The 18,847-nt window shown below is 45.8% G+C and overlaps 3 protein-coding genes across 3 annotated transcripts in view; all 3 read right to left on the reverse strand.

The window, feature by feature from the left end:
• The window catches only part of LOC105945439 (oocyte zinc finger protein XlCOF7.1-like), a gene marked incomplete at its 5' end in the record, with an annotated part of 29,456 nt that extends 14,701 nt beyond the window's left edge, over positions 1–14,755 (reverse strand). The window contains 7 exons of the mRNA XM_031893310.1: positions 4,891–6,073; positions 6,149–6,822; positions 11,187–11,271; positions 11,347–12,457; positions 14,239–14,365; positions 14,463–14,600; positions 14,711–14,755. Of these exons, the coding sequence (XP_031749170.1) occupies positions 5,791–6,073; positions 6,149–6,822; positions 11,187–11,271; positions 11,347–12,457; positions 14,239–14,365; positions 14,463–14,600; positions 14,711–14,755 (2,463 nt within the window). The remainder of the gene's footprint in view (positions 1–4,890; positions 6,074–6,148; positions 6,823–11,186; positions 11,272–11,346; positions 12,458–14,238; positions 14,366–14,462; positions 14,601–14,710) is intronic.
• Positions 1–18,847, reverse strand: part of h2ac14 (H2A clustered histone 14) — a 1,193,713-nt gene that overhangs the window by 120,565 nt on the left and 1,054,301 nt on the right.
• LOC116407599 (oocyte zinc finger protein XlCOF29-like) lies at positions 6,953–8,214 on the reverse strand. Its single transcript, XM_031893127.1, has 3 exons — positions 8,098–8,214; positions 7,850–7,987; positions 6,953–7,707 (listed from the first exon to the last, which is right to left on the reverse strand). The coding sequence occupies exons 1-3, from the start codon at positions 8,212–8,214 to the stop codon at positions 7,615–7,617; spliced, it is 348 nt and encodes a 115-aa protein (XP_031748987.1). The 3' UTR covers positions 6,953–7,614.

Raw genomic sequence — 18,847 nt, forward strand, 5'->3', positions numbered from 1 at the left:
CCTATTTTATCACAATGGTGGTAGCACAGCAAAATCCCAAATGCTTGGTCCTTACTGTGGGGATATCAACCATCATTCATATGTGAAAGAATTATGTCATATTAAGATATACCCTTAAATTCCATATGCCTCCTCCTCCCCTGTGGATAGCAGAGCAACCCCCAGTACATAATTACACACCTTAGGGACCATTTAATGGCTATTTCCAACTGCTAACAAACTCCCACAACAAACCCCCTGCCAGGTTCACCTCCCACAAGCAGCATAGGGCAAGCAGAGTATGGCACACACAGGAAGCACTCTGCCTGTCCTAAGCTGTCTGTGCGTGCCATACTCTGCCTGTCCTACCCTGCCTGTGTGTGCCATACTCTGCCTGTCCTACCCTGCCTGTGTGTGCCATACTCTGCCTGCCCTACCCTGCCTCTGTGTGCCATACTCTGCCTGCCCTACCCTGCCTGTGTGTGCCATACTCTGCCTGCCCTACCCTGACTGTGTGTGCCATACTCTGCCTGCCCTACCCTGCCTGTGTGTGCCATACTCTGCCTGCCCTACCCTGACTGTGTGTGCCATACTCTGCCTGCCCTACCCTGCCTGTGTGTGCCATACTCTGCCTGCCCTACCCTGACTGTGTATGCCATACTCCGCCTGCCCTACCCTGACTGTGTGTGCCATACCCTCCCTGCCTTATGCTGGCTGTATGTGCCATACTCTGCCTACAGTACCTATGTCTGAGGTGTGAACAGGGGAACAATGGGGGTGATTACAGTCTGAGCCTGAGGTGTGAACACTGCAGGGGGTGAACAATACAGAGATTAAAAGGTGTGAAAAACACAGGGGATTACATATTTAAACAATACAGAGGGATTACAGCCTGAATCTGAGGTGAGAACCATGCAAGGGGGCCAGTTAATCTCAGTACTGATACCATTTGATGCTTACTCAAAGGTAAGCCATCAAAGCAGCCAGACAGGTGGGGGGCCACACAGAGGGGGGTCGCGGGCCGCATGCGGCCCGCGGGCCGCCAGTTGGACAGCACTGCTATAGGGGATTATTCCCAGCAATATCCCCCAAAACAATTCCAAGCAGGGAATAGAATAACTAGTCTAGCCATGGGCTGAACTACCAATCCCAGTGTAGCTCTCTTTCACTACTGCATGGGATCGAGCATGCATTCACCTGCGTGTGGCGCTACAGGAGCCCTGTGCCCCCGCTATCTGGAAGGGCAGTTACACTGATTAATTGCGGGCCCCCACCCAGGGTCGGGACAGGTTGGGCTGCGTTACCCTCCCTGGGAAACTTATCTGATCCACAACACACATACAGGAAAGGTTGATGGATTTATTGGCAGGACGCTATACCTTTAAATTAGCAGGGATAGATACAGCCTGCCAGCCAGGGGCAACTTCCCTCACATAACCCAGCCGGTACTTTCTGAGCTGCTGAGGGGAATCCCCTACTTATGGGGCAAGTGCTTCAGAGTCTTGAGAAGAACTCCCTTTGGCTTTCCCTGCCCTGAGGAGAGCGCGCTTTGTTCTTCTAAGCCCTGACAGGGACCCCCTTTCCTTCCGCACCCTAAAAGAGCGCGCTTTCTGCCACTGGGGGGTCCCAATTACTTTCTTATACAGAACCCTGTGTGAGCTCCCAGCCCCTTGTCTCTCTCTGCTTCCTTGTTCCCAGCAACCCCTCCTTCTCTCACTTCCTTCCTGTCAGCTCTCACAGAGGGTGGGGCTCCTCCTCCTCACACAGTAACAACACAGAGGGGAGACAAGTGTACAGAGCGCCCCAATCCCACAATCCCCTGTTAAACTTCCCTCTAATGATGCAATGTCTGCCAATCAACACTTTCCCTTTCCTGCCAAGAATGGGCCCCTCAGTGCTTCCCCTCAGGCTGCAGGGGGGCCTTGGTACCAAATGGGAGAGGAATTCACTTATGGTGGGTGGGTTGGGCTTGGAGCTGCCACAGAAACTGCACTGACTCAGTAGCAAAGTGTCCCTGGGAATCAGCTCATGTGTTGGGAACAACAAGGTAACACTGCTCCTTTAGTGCCACCATTAGTGCAGCCCCGCTCCCTTACTCACCTCTTTCCCACACTGCTCTGCTGCCTGTAGCTGTGAGGGAGGGAACTGAGGAGCTGGGACACTCACTCATTGGCTGGGAGGGGAATGTGGGCGGGACAGAGAGCGGCGGAGAAGAATGATTGGGCCAGGGAGCACAAGGGCACAGAGTTAGGGACAGAGGGAAAACTCACAGACTGCAGAGTTAGGGACAGAGGGAAAACTCACAGACTGCAGTTAGGGACAGAGGGAAAACTCACAGATTGTTTTGTAAATGTAAAATAACTTCACTGTTTAGGATTTTTCCCTCACAGAAAATAACGTTGCACAAAACCAGTAACTATGACAAGCAATCAGCACTGGCTGCTCAGTTGAAGCGGAACAGACACATGTAGGTTGAAGCTCTGCCTGGGAGCCCCCTGACTGCAGGCCTGGAAGTGCCCCACACAGGCTCAGTAACAGCTAATAAACTCTATATTCACTCCCCCCCTTCCCTCTGTATATACAGTGAGGGGCAGAGACTTCCCATAGGGAGATGCCATATAAACAAACTGAGTGAGGGGAACATGAATCTGCTCTGTGCCACATAATGTTTCTGTTTATATTCAGCTTCTCTGCTCACTCACACTCATCTCTATATTAAACACCTTTATTCATGTTTTGCCTATTTGGGTGTTTTTTAGGCAAATAATAATACAGTTAAAAATATTTAAATAATTTATCGGGTGTAAGTAAAGTTTATTTTGCCCGACTCACCCAATAGAATAAGAGTTTAAAGTAAAGGGACAGATCCCCTTTATGGGGCACCAATCATAGAAAGATATTAAGTCTGTAGTCAGGTTGGGGGAACATTATTACTATTGCACCTTTGATGGAGGAAACGATTTTTCTACGATAGATGCCGTTTAACTGGAAGAGATAACGGCGGAATGAAAAGATGATTTCTTGAGTCTATAGTTTTACCTGAAACATATTTTTTTAATAGTAAATATTTATTGATTTATAAGACATAAAAGCAGCATTAGGAGCCTGTGGCCGCAGGGGGGGCGAGCCAGCCATTCCATATCTCCTCCAACGTTTGTGGGCAGCCTCTGGCTAAGTAATTTAGCCTGTAAAATTCAAATAGGGATCAGTTTTAACCATTTAGAGCAGTGATCCCCAACCAGTGGCTCGAGAGGAACATGATGTTGCTCCCAGTGGCCTCACAGTAGGTGCCATTTTGAAATTTGTGGCTTGGAGGCAAGTTTTGGAAGCCCAGAGACACAGTTTTACCCCAAGCAGAGCCTCCTGCAGGCCAGCAGGTCACATGGGGCTACCAAACAGCCAATCACAGCCCTTATTTGGCACTCCCAAAGAACTTAATTTATGCTTGTGTGGCTCCCCAACACTTAATCTGAGTGTGGCTTAAGAGTAAAAAAGGTTGGGGATCCCTGATTTAGAAAGTAATGGAACATTCCTACACCTTTTATTTTGCATAACAGAAGTGCACACATACAGTGATTTCTCCCACTTAGAAATCATGGAGGGGTCTGAGATTCACACTGTAGGTGCATTCCCACTGGGAGAGACAGCATTTTTTAAAAAAATCAGGAAATCACATTGTATGATTTTTAAAGAATGTATTTGTATTGTCAGACTCCAACTACTCCCATGGGCAAGACCTCCCCAAGGCTGGAAAGGGCTAAGTAAAAGTAGATCAACTGTTGGAGCAATTGTTAGAAAATGGAAGAGGCTAAAGACGACTGTCAGTCTCCCTAGGACTGAGGCTCCATGCAGGTGAGGTATCAGCCCAGAACTACAAGGGAGGAGCTGCTCAATGACATGAAGAGAGCAGAAAGGTCACTGTCGGTAGAACACTATGCCGTCATGGTTTCAAATCATGCATTGCACGGAAGGTTCCCTTGCTCATCACATGTCCAGGCCCGGCTGAAGTTGGCCAATGATGGGATGATCCAGAGGAGGGAGAAAGTCATGTGGTCAGATGAGACCAAAGTAGAACTTTTTGGTCTAAACTTCACTCGCCGTGTTTGGAGGAAAAATAAGGATGAGTTGCATCCCAAGAACCCCATTCCTACAGTGAAGCATGGGGGGGTAACATCAAGGGGACAGGGAAACTGCACTGTATTAAGAAGAGGATGAATGGGGCCATGTATTGTGAGATTGTGAGCAACAACCTCCTTCCCTCAGTCAGAGCAGTGAAGATGGGTCATGGCTCCCAACATGACAATGAAGCCCACAGCCAGGATACCCAAGGAGCGGCACCGTAAGGGGCATATCAAGGTTCTGGAGTGGCCTAGCCAGTCTCCACACCTAAATCCAATAGAAAATCTTTGGAGGGAGCTGAAATTCCATGTTGCTCAGCAACAGCCCGGAAACCTGACAGATCTAGAGGAGATGTGTGTGGGGGAGTGCGACAAAATCCCTGTTGCAGGGTGTGCAAACCTGGTCAGGAACTACAGGAACCGTTTGGCCTCTCTAATTGCAAACAAAGGCTTCTGTACCAAATACTAACTCTGATTTTCTCAGGTGTTCAAATACTTATGTGCAGCAGCGCAATACAAATATATTCTTTAAAATTTCCTGAATTTTTTTTTAAATGCTGTCTCTCCCAGTGGGAATGCACCTACAGTGTGAATCTCAGACCCCTCCATGATATCTAAGTGAGAGAACTTGCATAATCGCAGGGTGTTCAAATACTTATGTTCCTCACTGTAAGTAGCCTGGAGGCAGTTCTGGGTATCAAAGTCTTCTAGGCCCAGCAGGTAATTGGGTTTAGAAGTTGAGGTAAAGTGAGTTCATTTAAGAGAAACGTCATAACCTTTGAAAGTTCAAAACCTTTGAAAGTCTGGGCAATACCACATCAAATGTATAAATGTTCTAGACGACCCATGAAATGCAGTTATTTCAGGGTGAGGTAGGTTTGGTTACGATTTTAAACTGGATCAACCTCTCTCTGGTGCTTATCAGTGGGGAGGAGAGGATCTTTCTACCTCTTTCCAGCTGTCCGGGTCTGAAGCTGCCCATACGCACCCATATAATCATATGAAACCTACAATAACTTTCATACCGTGGAGATCGGTCATTTAGTCGATCGGACAGGTAAGAAAATTGCAATTGGATAACAATAAAATCTGTGCATGTATCGAGTATCCGGCGGTATTCTTGGGGGCCTACAATGCAATTCTGGGACGTCGCTTTCATACAATTGGTGCTGCCAACTATTTTATGTTCAGAACACCCTCCCATTTATGCTACAATTTCAGTCTGAATGTTAGTTTTAGATTGTTGCATTTTAATGTACGACCGATATCCGAACGTCCCTTAGAAGAAGACTAAAAATTCCCAGCTGGGCGTATCTCCAATATGTTATTTAATGTGCAAGAATTTGTTGAAAACATCTGCCCAAGTGATATCCTGGGAATGTTTTATCCCTTGGAATATGTCCCTTCTTGATTTTTATCTGTTGGTGGAAGGAAGAGATATATTGCAATGAAATGAGGTCCCTCAGATCCCAATGGTGAGCCAGCGCTGTGGGAAGAGCAATATGGGGCATCTTAGCAATGGCCAGTGTCCATCAAGCTCACAGTTTGGACAGTATTGGTCTAATGATTGACCAATGATACATTGTATAGTGCAAACAACTGTTTCCAACTTTCAGAAAAGGAAAATGGTTTCTCCCCTGTGCAACTTTATTAATGGACAAAGGTCTGATGAAGTGACACATGGAGAACAAGTTTATAGTTTTCCTCTTGTGTGATTTTGAAAGTGTGCATTTAGACTACTCTTAAATGCAAAACATTTCCCACACTCCGTACAGGAAAAAGGTTTCTCCCCTGTGTGGGTTCTATGTCGATGGACAGTAACTTCTGATGAAGTGAAAAAACATTTCCCACACTCAGAGCAAGAATAAGGTTTCTCCCCTGTGTGGATTCGTCTTTGATGGATAGTACATTCTGATGAAGTGGAAAAACATTTGCCACATTCAGAACAAGAATATGGTTTCTCCCCTGTGTGAGTCCTTTGATGACGAGCCAAGTTGGATCGATCTGAGAAACATTTCCCACATTCAGAACAAGAAAATGGATTCTCTGACGTGTGAGCTTGTCGTTGATGGACAGTAAGTTTTGATGAGCTGGCAAAACATCTCCCACAATCAGAACAAGAAAATGGTTTCTCCCCTGTGTGAATTCGTCTTTGATGAATAGTACATTCTGATAAAGTGGCAAAACATTTCCCACATTCAAAACAAGAATATGGTTTCTCCCCTGTGTGAGTCCTTCGATGACGTGCAAAGTTGGATCGATCTGAGAAACATTTCCCACATTCAGAACAAGAAAATGGTTTCTCCGAGGTGTGAGCTCGTCGTTGATGGGCAGTAAGTTTTGATGAGCTGGCAAAACATTTCCCACATTCAGTACAGGAAAAAGTTGCCTCTCCTGTGTGGGTCCTTAGATGTTTATTCAAATCATTTATCCATGATTTTTGTGGGGAGTTATCAGCATTTTTATCATATTTATTACCCTTCATTTTTAAAGGGCTGCTACCCAGGCTGCACCCCATGATAGGAGTAGGCGTGTCTGTTCCCTGTATCTGTTCTGTAAGGGGATTAATGCTGCAATCTGATTGGTTTCCCCCTTCACATGAAGCCGCCTCCTCTTTAATAATGACCGATATACAATCCTCTGCCGAGTTGTTATTCAGGCTGCACCCCATGATAGGAGTAGGTGTGTCTGTTCCCTGTATCTGTTCTGTAAGGGGATTAATGCTGCAATCTGATTGGTTTCCCCCTTCACATGAAGCCGCCTCCACTTTAATCCCATTGGCTGGTGGGGGCTGTTCCGCTGGAGAAACATCAGGGTTTGTGAGATTCCCATCATTATTACAACATAAAGTTGCTTCCGTATGTGCTGTAACATCGCTCCCATCTTTATACTCACAGGCTGCTAAAGGGAAGGATAGAGACTGTTATTTATGGTTGTTTAGACACGGGGGGGAAACAAGCCATTCCATAACCTTCTGTATGTTGCTAGTGATTGGTAGAGATGGCAGTTATGTATTACTGTGTAAATAAATATATAAAATCTTGAGCCAAACAGAGTTCTTGGTTTAGTGCCAGTACTGTGAGTTTTTTATTTTTTGGAGAGGGAAAACAGAAAGTGCAACATGTGACATCCCAAACCAATCATTTTGCCCAATACCCACCATATTATGGCAGAAATGGGCTCAAACCCCAAATATGAACTCACGCCTCTAAATGATTCCTATGAGCGAATAAGAATCAGGAAACTTCAACTAAACACCGGAACCAACTAACTCCTCTCTCCTCATTAGCTCTGTCCTTTATCTGTATCCCTCTGATCTGCACAATACGTTGTATTTTTATATCTTGTTAAAACTCAATAAAATGGAAATTATTTTAAAAGAACAAAAGACTTTAGGAGCTCTGTGTCTGTGTCACTGGTTATTAACTGGGTGTAAATGGATTTACTTTCTTCTGCATCTCCCTAAAAAGACAAAACTTCCTGCATAGATTCTATGCTCTGTATATGATAGAAACCATTACTCACCCAGTGGGCGGAGCTGCTGGGGCTCCTCCTCCTCCTTTATCCCTTCCCTGTAAAGGGCCTTGTTTCCTTTTATATACTCCCACTCCTCCAAGGAAAAATAGATGGAAACATCCTCACACCTTATGGCAACCTGGCACACACAATGTTACAGTCATCCCCCAGCCAGAGAAAGGGATTATCATACACTGTTACTAAACAATAAGGGGGGATTGGGGGGCCGCACCCACCTCTCCAGTCAGCAGCTGGATGATGTTGGAGATGAGTTCCAGGATCTTCTTGTCATTTTCCTTCTGTATGACGGAGCCAGGGGCATGCAGGGCCCCCAAACCCACAGTTGGGCTCTTCTTCTTAGGGATGACGTAGCCCTATGTATTGAGAGGGAGAGAGAATGATGAGTGTGTAACGCAGCAGAGAGACCCCCTTTGTACAGACAGACAGTCTCTTCTCACTGTGCCACTCACAGTGCCCCCCTCACCTCTCCAGTCAGCAGATAGATAATCTCCAGTGTGAGATTCAGGATTCTCTCCTTCCGCTCCTCATTTTTATCCTTCTTCCCCATCACTGGGTCACTCGCTTCCTCCCACATTCCCATTGGCTCCTTGTGGGAGGGAGGGGCCTGGAAGTGGAATTAAGCACTTACACATTTCTATAGGGGATTATTCCCAGCAATATCCCCCAAAACAATTACAGGCAGGGAATAGAATAACTAGTCTAGCCATGGTCTGAACTACCAATCCCACAATCCCGTTAAACTTCCCTCTAATGATACAATGTCTGCGAATCAACACTTTCCCTTTCCTGCCAAGAATGGGCCCCTCAGTGCTTCCCCTCAGGCTGCAGGGGGGCCTTGGTACCAAATGGGAGAGGAATTCACTTATGGTGGGTGGGTTGGGCTTGGAGCTGCCACAGAAACTGCACTGACTCAGTAGCAAAGTGTCCCTGGGAATCAGCTCATGTGTTGGGAACAACAAGGTAACACTGCTCCTTTAGTGCCACCATTAGTGCAGCCCCGCTCCCTTACTCACCTCTTTCCCACACTGCTCTGCTGCCTGTAGCTGTGAGGGAGGGAGGGAACTGAGGAGCTGGGACACTCACTCATTGGCTGGGAGGGGAATGTGGGCGGGACAGAGAGCAGCGGAGAAGAATCATTGGATCAGTGAGCACAAGGGCGGGACACAGAGTTAGGGACAGAGGGAAAACTCACAGACTGCAGAGTTAGGGACAGAGGGAAAACTCAAAGACTGCAGAGTTAGGGACAGAGGGAAAACTCACAGACTGCTTTGTAAGTGTAAAATAACTTCACTGTTTAGGATTTTTCCCTCACAGAAAATAACGTTGCACAAAACCAGTAACTATGACAAGCAATCAGCACTGGCTGCTCAGTTGAAGCGGAACAGACACATGTAGGTTGAAGCTCTGCCTGGGAGCCCCCTGACTGCAGGCCTGGAAGTGCCCCACACAGGCTCAGTAACAGCTAATAAACTCTATATTCACTCCCCCCCTTCCCTCTGTATATACAGTGAGGGGCAGAGACTTCCCATAGGGAGATGCCATATAAACAAACTGAGTGAGGGGAACATGAATCTGCTCTGTGCCACATAATGTTTCTGTTTATATTCAGCTTCTCTGCTCACTCACACTCATCTCTATATTAAACACCTTTATTCATGTTTTGCCTTTTTGGGTGTTTTTTAGGCAAATAAAATAAAAAATATTTAAAAAATTTATCGAGTGTAAGTAAAGTTTATTTTGCCCAACTCACCCAATAGAATAAGAGTTTAAAGTACAGTGCGTCTTAAAGGGACAGGTCCCCTTTATGGGGCACCTATCAAAGAAAGATATTAAGTCTGTAGTCAGGTTGGGGGAACATTATTATTATTGCAAGGAAATGCCCCTTGCGAGCGCTATGCTGCCTACATAGGGAGGGAGCCATGTTGGGGCATACACATGTACATCACAGGCTAGTGTCCCCACGCTTATCCAATGCATGCATGTGATTGGTCAACTTGTCCCGACATCCTACATAAGCGCATAATAGCACTTACTGGAGCATTTTCCTTTATAAATAGAATTCTTGCCCCAACCGTTGGAAACGATTTTTCTACGATAGATGCCCTTTAACTGAAAGAGATAACGGCGGAATGAAAAGATGATTTCTCGAGTCTATATTTTTACCTGAAACATATTTTTTTAATAATAAATTTATATTGATTTATAAGACATAAAAGCAGCATTAGGAGCCTGTGGCCGCAGGGGAGTCGAGCCAGCCATCTCCTCCAACGTTTGTGGGCAGCCTCTGGCTAAGTAATTTAGCCTGTAAAATTCCAAAAGGGATCAGTTTTATCCATTTAGAGCAGTGATCCCCAACCAGTGGCTCGGAACCAATGGCTCGAGAGGAACATGTAGCTTCCCATCTCCTCTGATGTTGCTCCCAGTGGCCTCACAGTAGGTGCCATTTTGAAATTGGTGGCTTGGAGGCAAGTTTTGGAAGCCCAGAGACACAGTTTTACTCCAAGCAGAGCCTCCTGCAGGCCAGCAGGTCACATCACAGCTCTTATTTGGCATCCCTAAAAAACTTTATTCATGTTTGTGTGGCTTACGAGTAAAAACACACATAAGTAGCCTGGAGGCAGTTCTGGGTATCAAAGTCTTCTAGGCCCAGCAGGTAATCGGGTTTAGAAGTTGCGGTAAAGAGAGTTCATTTGAGAGAAACGTCTGGGCAATATCACATCAAATGTATAAATGTTCTAGACGACCCATGAAATGCAGTTATTTCAGGGTGAGGTAGGTTTGGTTACGATTTTATACTGGATCAACCTCTCTCTTGTGCTTATCAGTGGGGAGGAGAGGTTCTTTCTACCTCTTTCCAGCTGTCCGGGTCTGAAGCTGCCCATACACACACCCATATAATCATACGAAACCTACAATAACTTTTATACCGTGAAGATTGGTCATTTAGTCGATCGGACAGGTAATAAAATTTCAAATGGGTAACGATAAAATCTGCGCATGTATCGTGTACCCGGAGGTATTCTTGGGGGCCTACAATGCAATTCTGGGAAGTCGCTTTCATACGATTGGTGCTGCCAACTATTTTATGTACCGAACACCCTCCCATTTATGCTACAATTTCAGTCTGTTAGTATTAGATTGTTGCATTTTAATGTACGACCGATATCCGAACGTTCCTTAGACTAAAATCTGAACGTGTATATCTTCCCGGCATATTCCCAGCTGGGCGTATCTCCAATATGTTATCTAATGTGCAAGAATAAGGTGAAGATATCTGCTCATGTGATATCCTGGGAATGTTTTATCCCTTGGAATATGTCCCTTCTTGATTTTATCTGTTGGTGGGAGGCTGAGATATATTGCAATGAAATGAGGTCCCTCAGTTCCCAATGGTGAGCCTGCGCCGTGGGAAGAGCATTATGGGAAACCTTTGCAATGGCCAGTGTCCATCAAGATCACAGTTTGGACAGTATTGGTCTAATGATTGACCTATGATACACTGTATAGTTCAAATGGCTGTTCCTCCCTCTGTAAATACTCAAATGCATATTAAAATGTAGTCAATGTACAAGAAATGTTTGGCTGACTTTTAAAACATTTCCCACATTCAGACCAGGAAAATGGTTTCTCCCCTGTGCAAGTTCTTTACTAATGGACACAAAGGTCTGATGAAGTGACATATGGAGAATAAGTTTATGGTTTTCCTCCTGTGTGATTTTTAAAGTGCGCTTTTAGACTACTCTTAAATGCAAAACATTTCCCACACTCAGTACAAGAAAAAGGTTTCTCCCCTGTGTGGATTCCATGTAGTTGGACAGTAAGTTCTGATGAAGTGAAAAAACATTTCCCACACTCAGAACAAGAATAAGGTTTCTCCCCTGTGTGGGTTCGTCTTTGATGGATAGCACATTCTGATGAAGTGGAGTAACATTTCCCACACTCAGAACAAGAAAATGGTTTCTCCCCTGTGTGAGTCCTTTGATGACGAGCAAACTTGGAGCGACCTGAGAAACATTTCCCACATTCAGAACAAGAAAATGCTTTCATTGACGTGTGAGCTTGTCGTTGATGGACAGTAAGTTTTGATGAGCTGGCAAAACATTTCTCACATTCAGAACAAGAAAAAGGTTTCTCCCCTGTGTGAATCATTTGATGACGAGCAAGGTTAGAGCGATTTAAGAAACATTTCCCACATTCAGAACAAGAAAATGGCTTCTCTCCTGTGTGAGTCCTTTGGTGACTAGCAAGGTTAAAGCGATTTGGGAAACATTTTCCACACTCAGAACAAGAAAATGGTTTCTCTCCTGTGTGGGTTCTATGGTGACGAATAAGGTTAGATCGACGTGAGAAACATTTCCCGCATTCGGAACAAGAAACTTTCTCCCCTGTGTGAGTTCGTTGTTGATGGACGGCGAGTTCTAAAGAAGCAGCAAAAAATTTCCCACATTCAGTACAGGAAAAAGGTGCCTCCCTTGTGTGGGTCCTTAGATGTTTATCCAAATCATTTATCCGTGATTTTTGTGGGGAGTTATCAGCATTTTTATCATATTTATTACCCTTCATTTTTAAAGGGCTGCTACCCAGGCTGCACCCCATGATAGGAGTAGGTGTGTCTGTTCCCTGTATCTGTTCTGTAAGGGGATTAATGCTGCAATCTGATTGGTTTCCCCCTTCCCATGAAGCCGCCTCCTCTTTAATCCCATTGGCCGGTGGGGGCTGTTCCGCTGGAGAAACATCAGGGTTTGTGAGATTCCCATCATTATTACAACATAAAGTTGCTTCCGTATGTGCTGTAACATCGCTCCCATCTTTATACTCACAGGCTGCTAAAGGGAAGGATAGAGACTGTTATTTATGGCTGATCAGAGATATATCTGGAAAAAAAAAAAAAGCTTTTTCTAATAAGCAAAAAGAGTTACAGGACGAAGTATCTGCCGAACAATTTTTAAATATAGTGCAGAAAAAAAATTTGTATCCTTATATTATTTTGGTGTATGATGTGAGTTATAATGGGAAATGATGTTTTGCTGGAGCAGAAGCAGAAATATCTGGGAAAATCTGCTGCTCTCATTACTCGCCTGGTATTGCCTGTTTGTTGGCTGCATCTTACGAGAGTTTATTTTAAATAAAAGTAAAAAAAAAAAGATAAAAGAAAAAATCCCCACAAACTACAAAAACATGTTCTATAATGCAGGGCTGTGGAGTCGGAGGCAATTTTGGGTACCTGGAGTCGGGAGTCAGCAAAAAATGAACCGACTCACAAACAGTCATAATTAATTACTTCTCTGCTATAAGAATAAAGCCCAATGCGCGCAGTGTATAAACCAACACGTTGAGTGACCATGAAGCTTTTCATTGGCTGTATGAATGTATAAAATACAGTAGCATATAAAAAACAGAGGAGTCGGAAGTATCAGAAACTGAGGAGTCGGAGAATTTATCTACCGACTCCACAGCTCTGCTATAACGAAGGGCTGTGGCTCATTATAGCACAAAAACGAAAACAAATTAACGATGGCGGCTCAAGGAAACAGATGTAAAAGGGCAATATTTACTGCCTCCCTCTCAGGGATGAAACCAATTAAAGGAGAAGGAAAGTCTAAGTCACTTGGGGGTGCCAAAATGTTAGGCACCGCCAAGTGACTTAAATCGCTTACCTTGTAACCCTGGGCTGGTGCCCCTGTTAGGAGAAAACAGCACCAGCCCAGGGTACCTGTAGGAAGCGCTTCCTTCTTCCCTATTCGCGCTGCTGGCAAATGTCTGGGACAAACACATGTGCAGCAGAGTGAAACACCGACTTCTCTGTTCAAAGTTCAGCTTTTCACTCTACTGCGCATGCGCGCGCAGCAAACAAGGAAGAAGGAAGCGATCACTGCTACCCCGGGCTGGTGCTGTTCTCTCCACACAGGGGCACCAGCCCAGGGTAAAAGGTAAGCGATTTAAGTCACTTGGGGGTGCCTAACATTTTCCTTTCCTTCTCCTTTAAGTTCGCTGTGAACGAACAGCGCCCCCCACAGAAGAGCCGTTACAATGAAAGTGAGTCTAATCCGCAGGGTGCAAATCCCAAACACTGAGTTGCCGGCGCCATTTTAAATTTGCACCCATCATTTCCTCCACCATTTTCCTCAAGAGAAAACATGTAAAAAGGCAATATTTACGGATATATTTATACATAGTTTTGTAAATATTTGTTAAGATTCTTTAATAGGCCTCTTAGTCTGATATTTACACAAATAATTACATATCACACCCCCATTCATCATATTTGCAATGAGAGCCAACATTGCCAGACACTGGGAAACAGATATTCCCAATACCCACCATATTATGGCAGAAATGGGCTCAAACCCCAAATATGAACTCACAGCTCCGCCTCTAAATGATTCCTATGAGCGAACCAATCAGAATCAGGAAACTTCAACTAAACACCGGAACCAACTGACTCCTCTCTCCTTATTAGCTCTGTCCTTTATCTGTATCCCTCTGATCTGCACAATGCGCTATGTTTTAATATCTTGTTAAAACTTTCTTCTGTATCACCCTGAAAAGTCACAAAATCCTGCATAGATTCTATGCTCTGTATATGATAGAAACCATTACTCACCCAGTGGGCGGAGCTGCTGGGGCTCCTCCTCCTTTATCCATTCCCTGTAAAGGGCCTTGTTTGCTTTTATATACTCCCACTCCTCCAAGGAAAAATAGATGGAAACATCCTCACACCTTATGGCAACCTGGCACACACAATGTTACAGTCATCCCCCAGCCAGAGAAAGGGATTATCATACACTGTTACTAAACAATAAGGGGGGATTGGGGGGCCGCACCCACCTCTCCAGTCAGCAGCTGGATGATGTTGGAGATGAGTTCCAGGATCTTCTTGTCATTTTCCTTCTGTATGACGGAGCCAGGGGCATGCAGGGCCCCCAAACCCACAGTTGGGCTCTTCTTCTTAGGGATGACGTAGCCCTATGTATTGAGAGGGAGAGAGAATGATGAGTGTGTAACGCAGCAGAGAGACCCCCTTTGTACAGACAGACAGTCTCTTCTCACTGTGCCACTCACAGTGCCCCCCTCACCTCTCCAGTCAGCAGATAGATAATCTCCAGTGTGAGATTCAGGATTCTCTCCTTCCGCTCCTCATTTTTATCCTTCTTCCCCATCACTGGGTCACTCGCTTCCTCCCACATTCCCATTGGCTCCTTGTGGGAGGGAGGGGCCTGGAAGTGGAATTAAGCACTTACACATTTCTATAGGGCAGTGCTGTCCAACTGGCGGCCCGCGACCCCCCTCTGTGTGGCCCCCCACCTGTCTGGCTGCTTTGATGGCTTACCTTTGAGTAAATGGTATCAGTACTGAGATTAACTGGCCCCCTGCATGGTTCTCACCTCAGATTCAGGCTGTAATCCTTCTGTATTGTTTAAAAATGTAATCCCCTGTGTTTTTCACACCTTTTAATACCTGCATTGTTCAACCCCTGCAGTGTTCACACCTCAGACTGTGTTCAATTCTTCACACCTTAGACATAGGTACTGTAGGCAGAGTATGGCACATACACCCAGCATAGGGCAGGTAGAGTATGGCACACACAGGCAGCATAGGTCAGAGAGGGTATGGCACACACAGGAAGGGTAGGGCAGGCAGAGTATGGCACACACAGTCAGGGTAGGGCAGGCAGAGTATGGCACACACAGGCAGGGTAGGGCAGGCAGAGTATGGCACACAGAGGCAGCATAGGGAAGGCAGAGTATGGCACACACAGTCAGGGTAGGGCAGGCAGAGTATGGCACACACAGGCAGGGTAGGGCAGGCAGAGTATGGCACACAGAGGCAGCATAGGGAAGGCAGAGTATGGCACACACAGTCAGGGTAGGGCAGGCAGAGTATGGCACACACAGGCAGGGTAGGGCAGGCAGAGTATGGCACACAGAGGCAGCATAGGGAAGGCAGAGTATGGCACACACAGTCAGGGTAGGGCAGGCAGAGTATGGCACACACAGGCAGGGTAGGGCAGGCAGAGTATGGCACACAGAGGCAGCATAGGGAAGGCAGAGTATGGCACACAGAGGCAGGGTAGGACAGGCAGAGTATGGCACACACAGAAAGCATAGGACGGGCAGAGTGCTGCCTGTGTGTGCCATACTCTGCTTGCCCTATGCTGCTTGTGGGAGGTGAACCTGGCAGGGGTTTGTTGTGGGAGTTTGTTAGCAGTTGAAAATAGCCATTAAATGGTCCCAAAGGTGTGTAATTATGTACTGGGGGTTTCTCTGCTATCCACAGGGGAGGAGGAGGCATATGGAATTTAAGGGTATATCTTAATATGACATAATTCTTTCACATATGAATGATGGTTGATATCCCCACAGTAAGGACCAAGCATTTGGGATTTTGCTGTGCTACCACCATTGTGATAAAATAGGTGTGGTTTGAAGTGGGTGTGGTTTCAAAAAGGGGAGTGGTCAAAACTGGCTTCCATTAGCGGCCCTCCACCATGTATGCTAGAGAAATTCCGGCCCTCGGCACCGTAGAAGTTGGACAGCACTGCTATAGGGGATTATTCCCAGCAATATCCCCCAAAACAATTCCAAGCAGGGAATAGAATAACTAGTCTAGCCATGGGCTGAACTACCAATCCCACAATCCCCTGTTAAACTTCCCTCTAATGATGCAATGTCTGCCAATCAACACTTTCCCTTTCCTGCCAAGAATGGGCCCCTCAGTGCTTCCCCTCAGGCTGCAGGGGGGCCTTGGTACCAAATGGGAGAGGAATTCACTTATGGTGGGTGGGTTGGGCTTGGAGCTGCCACAGAAACTGCACTGACTCAGTAGCAAAGTGTCCCTGGGAATCAGCTCATGTGTTGGGAACAACAAGGTAACACTGCTCCTTTAGTGCCACCATTAGTGCAGCCCCGCTCCCTTACTCACCTCTTTCCCACACTGCTCTGCTGCCTGTAGCTGTGAGGGAGGGAACTGAGGAGCTGGGACACTCACTCATTGGCTGGGAGGGGAATGTGGGCGGGACAGAGAGCGGCAGAGAACAATCATTGGATCAGTGAGCACAAGGGCGGGAGAATGAGTTAGGGACAGAGGGAAAACTCACAGACTGCAGAGTTAGGGACAGAGGGAAAACTCACAGACTGCAGAGTTAGGGACAGAGGGAAAACTCACAGACTGCAGAGTTAGGGACAGAGGGAAAACTCACAGTTTGTTTGTTTTTTACATGTAAAAATTATTTCACTATTCAGGACGTTCAGCTCACTGAATATAGCTGTGCCAAATAACAGTAATACAAAACCAGTAACTATGGGGACCAATTAGCAGTGGCTGCTTAGTTTACGCTGAATGTTTACATGTAGGTTGAAGCTCTGCCTGGAAGAATATTGGGACTCCGCTCTCCTCACAGCAGGAAGCCACTGAGCCTGAATCTTTCCTACGCATGCTCAGTAACATTTTCAAAAGGTGAAAGGATTTCTGGGAGATGTAGTCTTTCTACTTTGATCATATTTCTGAGCTTTTAGCCAGTACTTATTGGAGCTGGTTGTACTGCGCTGCTGTTTCTCTGTGCCCAGACTAGAATTTAGGTGTTAAGAAGCCATAAAAATGCTAAGTTACAGATAAGAGCGCTGCATCAGGTCCTCAGGTGCCAATCTAGTGACACATCACTGCGTATTCATTTATTCATCCCATTAATTAAGAATTTTCTGGAAAAGAAAAATATGGTTGAGGGATATGGCCTATGTGGCGTAGGGGATTAGAGAACCCAACACGGACGCCACGGTTCCCCAGTGCAGGGTTATACTGGTTATATTTGAATTAAACTTTACTGCTTTTCTTATCATGATATAACGTTAATCTTCTCCTAACGGCACTATACCCCCAGCAACAGGAGGGGCTCCCAGTGTGGGCGGCCATGTTGTGGCACTAACATGCAAATGGTACTTAGTGGCCCAGTTTGCTCATTATGTGCATGAGAGTCCCGCCCTCCAGGGCCAATTAATATACAAAAGAATCCTCCAATGAGAATCCCAGCAGATCAACTGATAGGCGCCCTTTAATTACACATGCAAAACCAATCACCAATGAGAATTCTACTGACCCAAATCTTCATTATAGATGCAAGAGAAGTGACCAATGAGAATGCTGATTCCCTGTGTCAGGCCCCTTGCTGGTACCTTACATATAGAGATAATGATGGCATTTTCCCGTCATTATATGGCACAGGAATCAGACATGGGGATAAAGGGACAGACTTGTTCAGTGCTGGGAAACTGTGCTTATTGCTCCCAACTCCAATTGCAGGAACAGAGAACAGGGAGCCGGATTTACTCACATCAGCTGGGATTCTAATTGGGGGATTCTTTTGCATATTAATTGGCCCTAGAGAGCTGGGAAAGTTTTATTGGGCAATATTGCTTTAAAGGAGACATATCCTATAAAAATGATGAATGTACCAGGGAATTATACTCCTCTAGATATAGAAGGATTGTGCTTAAAAAGTTGTGTTTCTGACTGATTTATTGAGAAATTCCCCCAAACCCCACTAGCCCCGCCCATCTGTGCCACTTCCTGCTGGCTGAATTCTCTGGATGAGCTGGGGAGCCGGCGGCCCTCCGTACCCTGCACTGTAGGATAGGAACCAATCAGCAGCTAGGCTGACCTGATAGGGAACTGCAGCCTGTCTGTGCTTTTGTGACTGCAGGGCTGTGATTGGCTCTCCCCCTCCTACTGTGCTTCTGGCAGAGACCGTTAGGACACGCCCACTCTCCATTTCAAACTCGGACAGAGAAGTGAGAGGATCTATAGGGAGCTCCAATAAAGGGGCCATTGTTACAGATAGGGTTAATGTTTAGCCCAAAGGGAAACCAGCACCGGATATTATTCATAATTGCCTACAAAATTAGCCATTTATCCCATTAATCCAATATGTCTCCTTTAAGAATACAACCCTGATGTTGCTGGACTACAGCTCCCAGCATGCCTCACCCTTCATTATGTTACATTATTCTGGGATTTGTAGTCCGGCAACAGCTGAGTAACGTTTGGTTGAGCCGCGCTGTGCCGCAGGGTTTAGTTACCCTTTAGATGGATACATTTTAAAAGTAACAATTAGTGATGTGTGGCTCACACCAAACCCACACAATCGTGCCCCCTGATATCAGAGATGATTCCCCAGGCACAGCAGACACTATCCCACCAATGATTAAGTACAGTTCTCT

This window comes from Xenopus tropicalis, chromosome 9 (assembly GCF_000004195.4).
Source record: "Xenopus tropicalis strain Nigerian chromosome 9, UCB_Xtro_10.0, whole genome shotgun sequence".
In the NCBI taxonomy this organism is placed as follows: Eukaryota; Metazoa; Chordata; class Amphibia; order Anura; family Pipidae; genus Xenopus; species Xenopus tropicalis.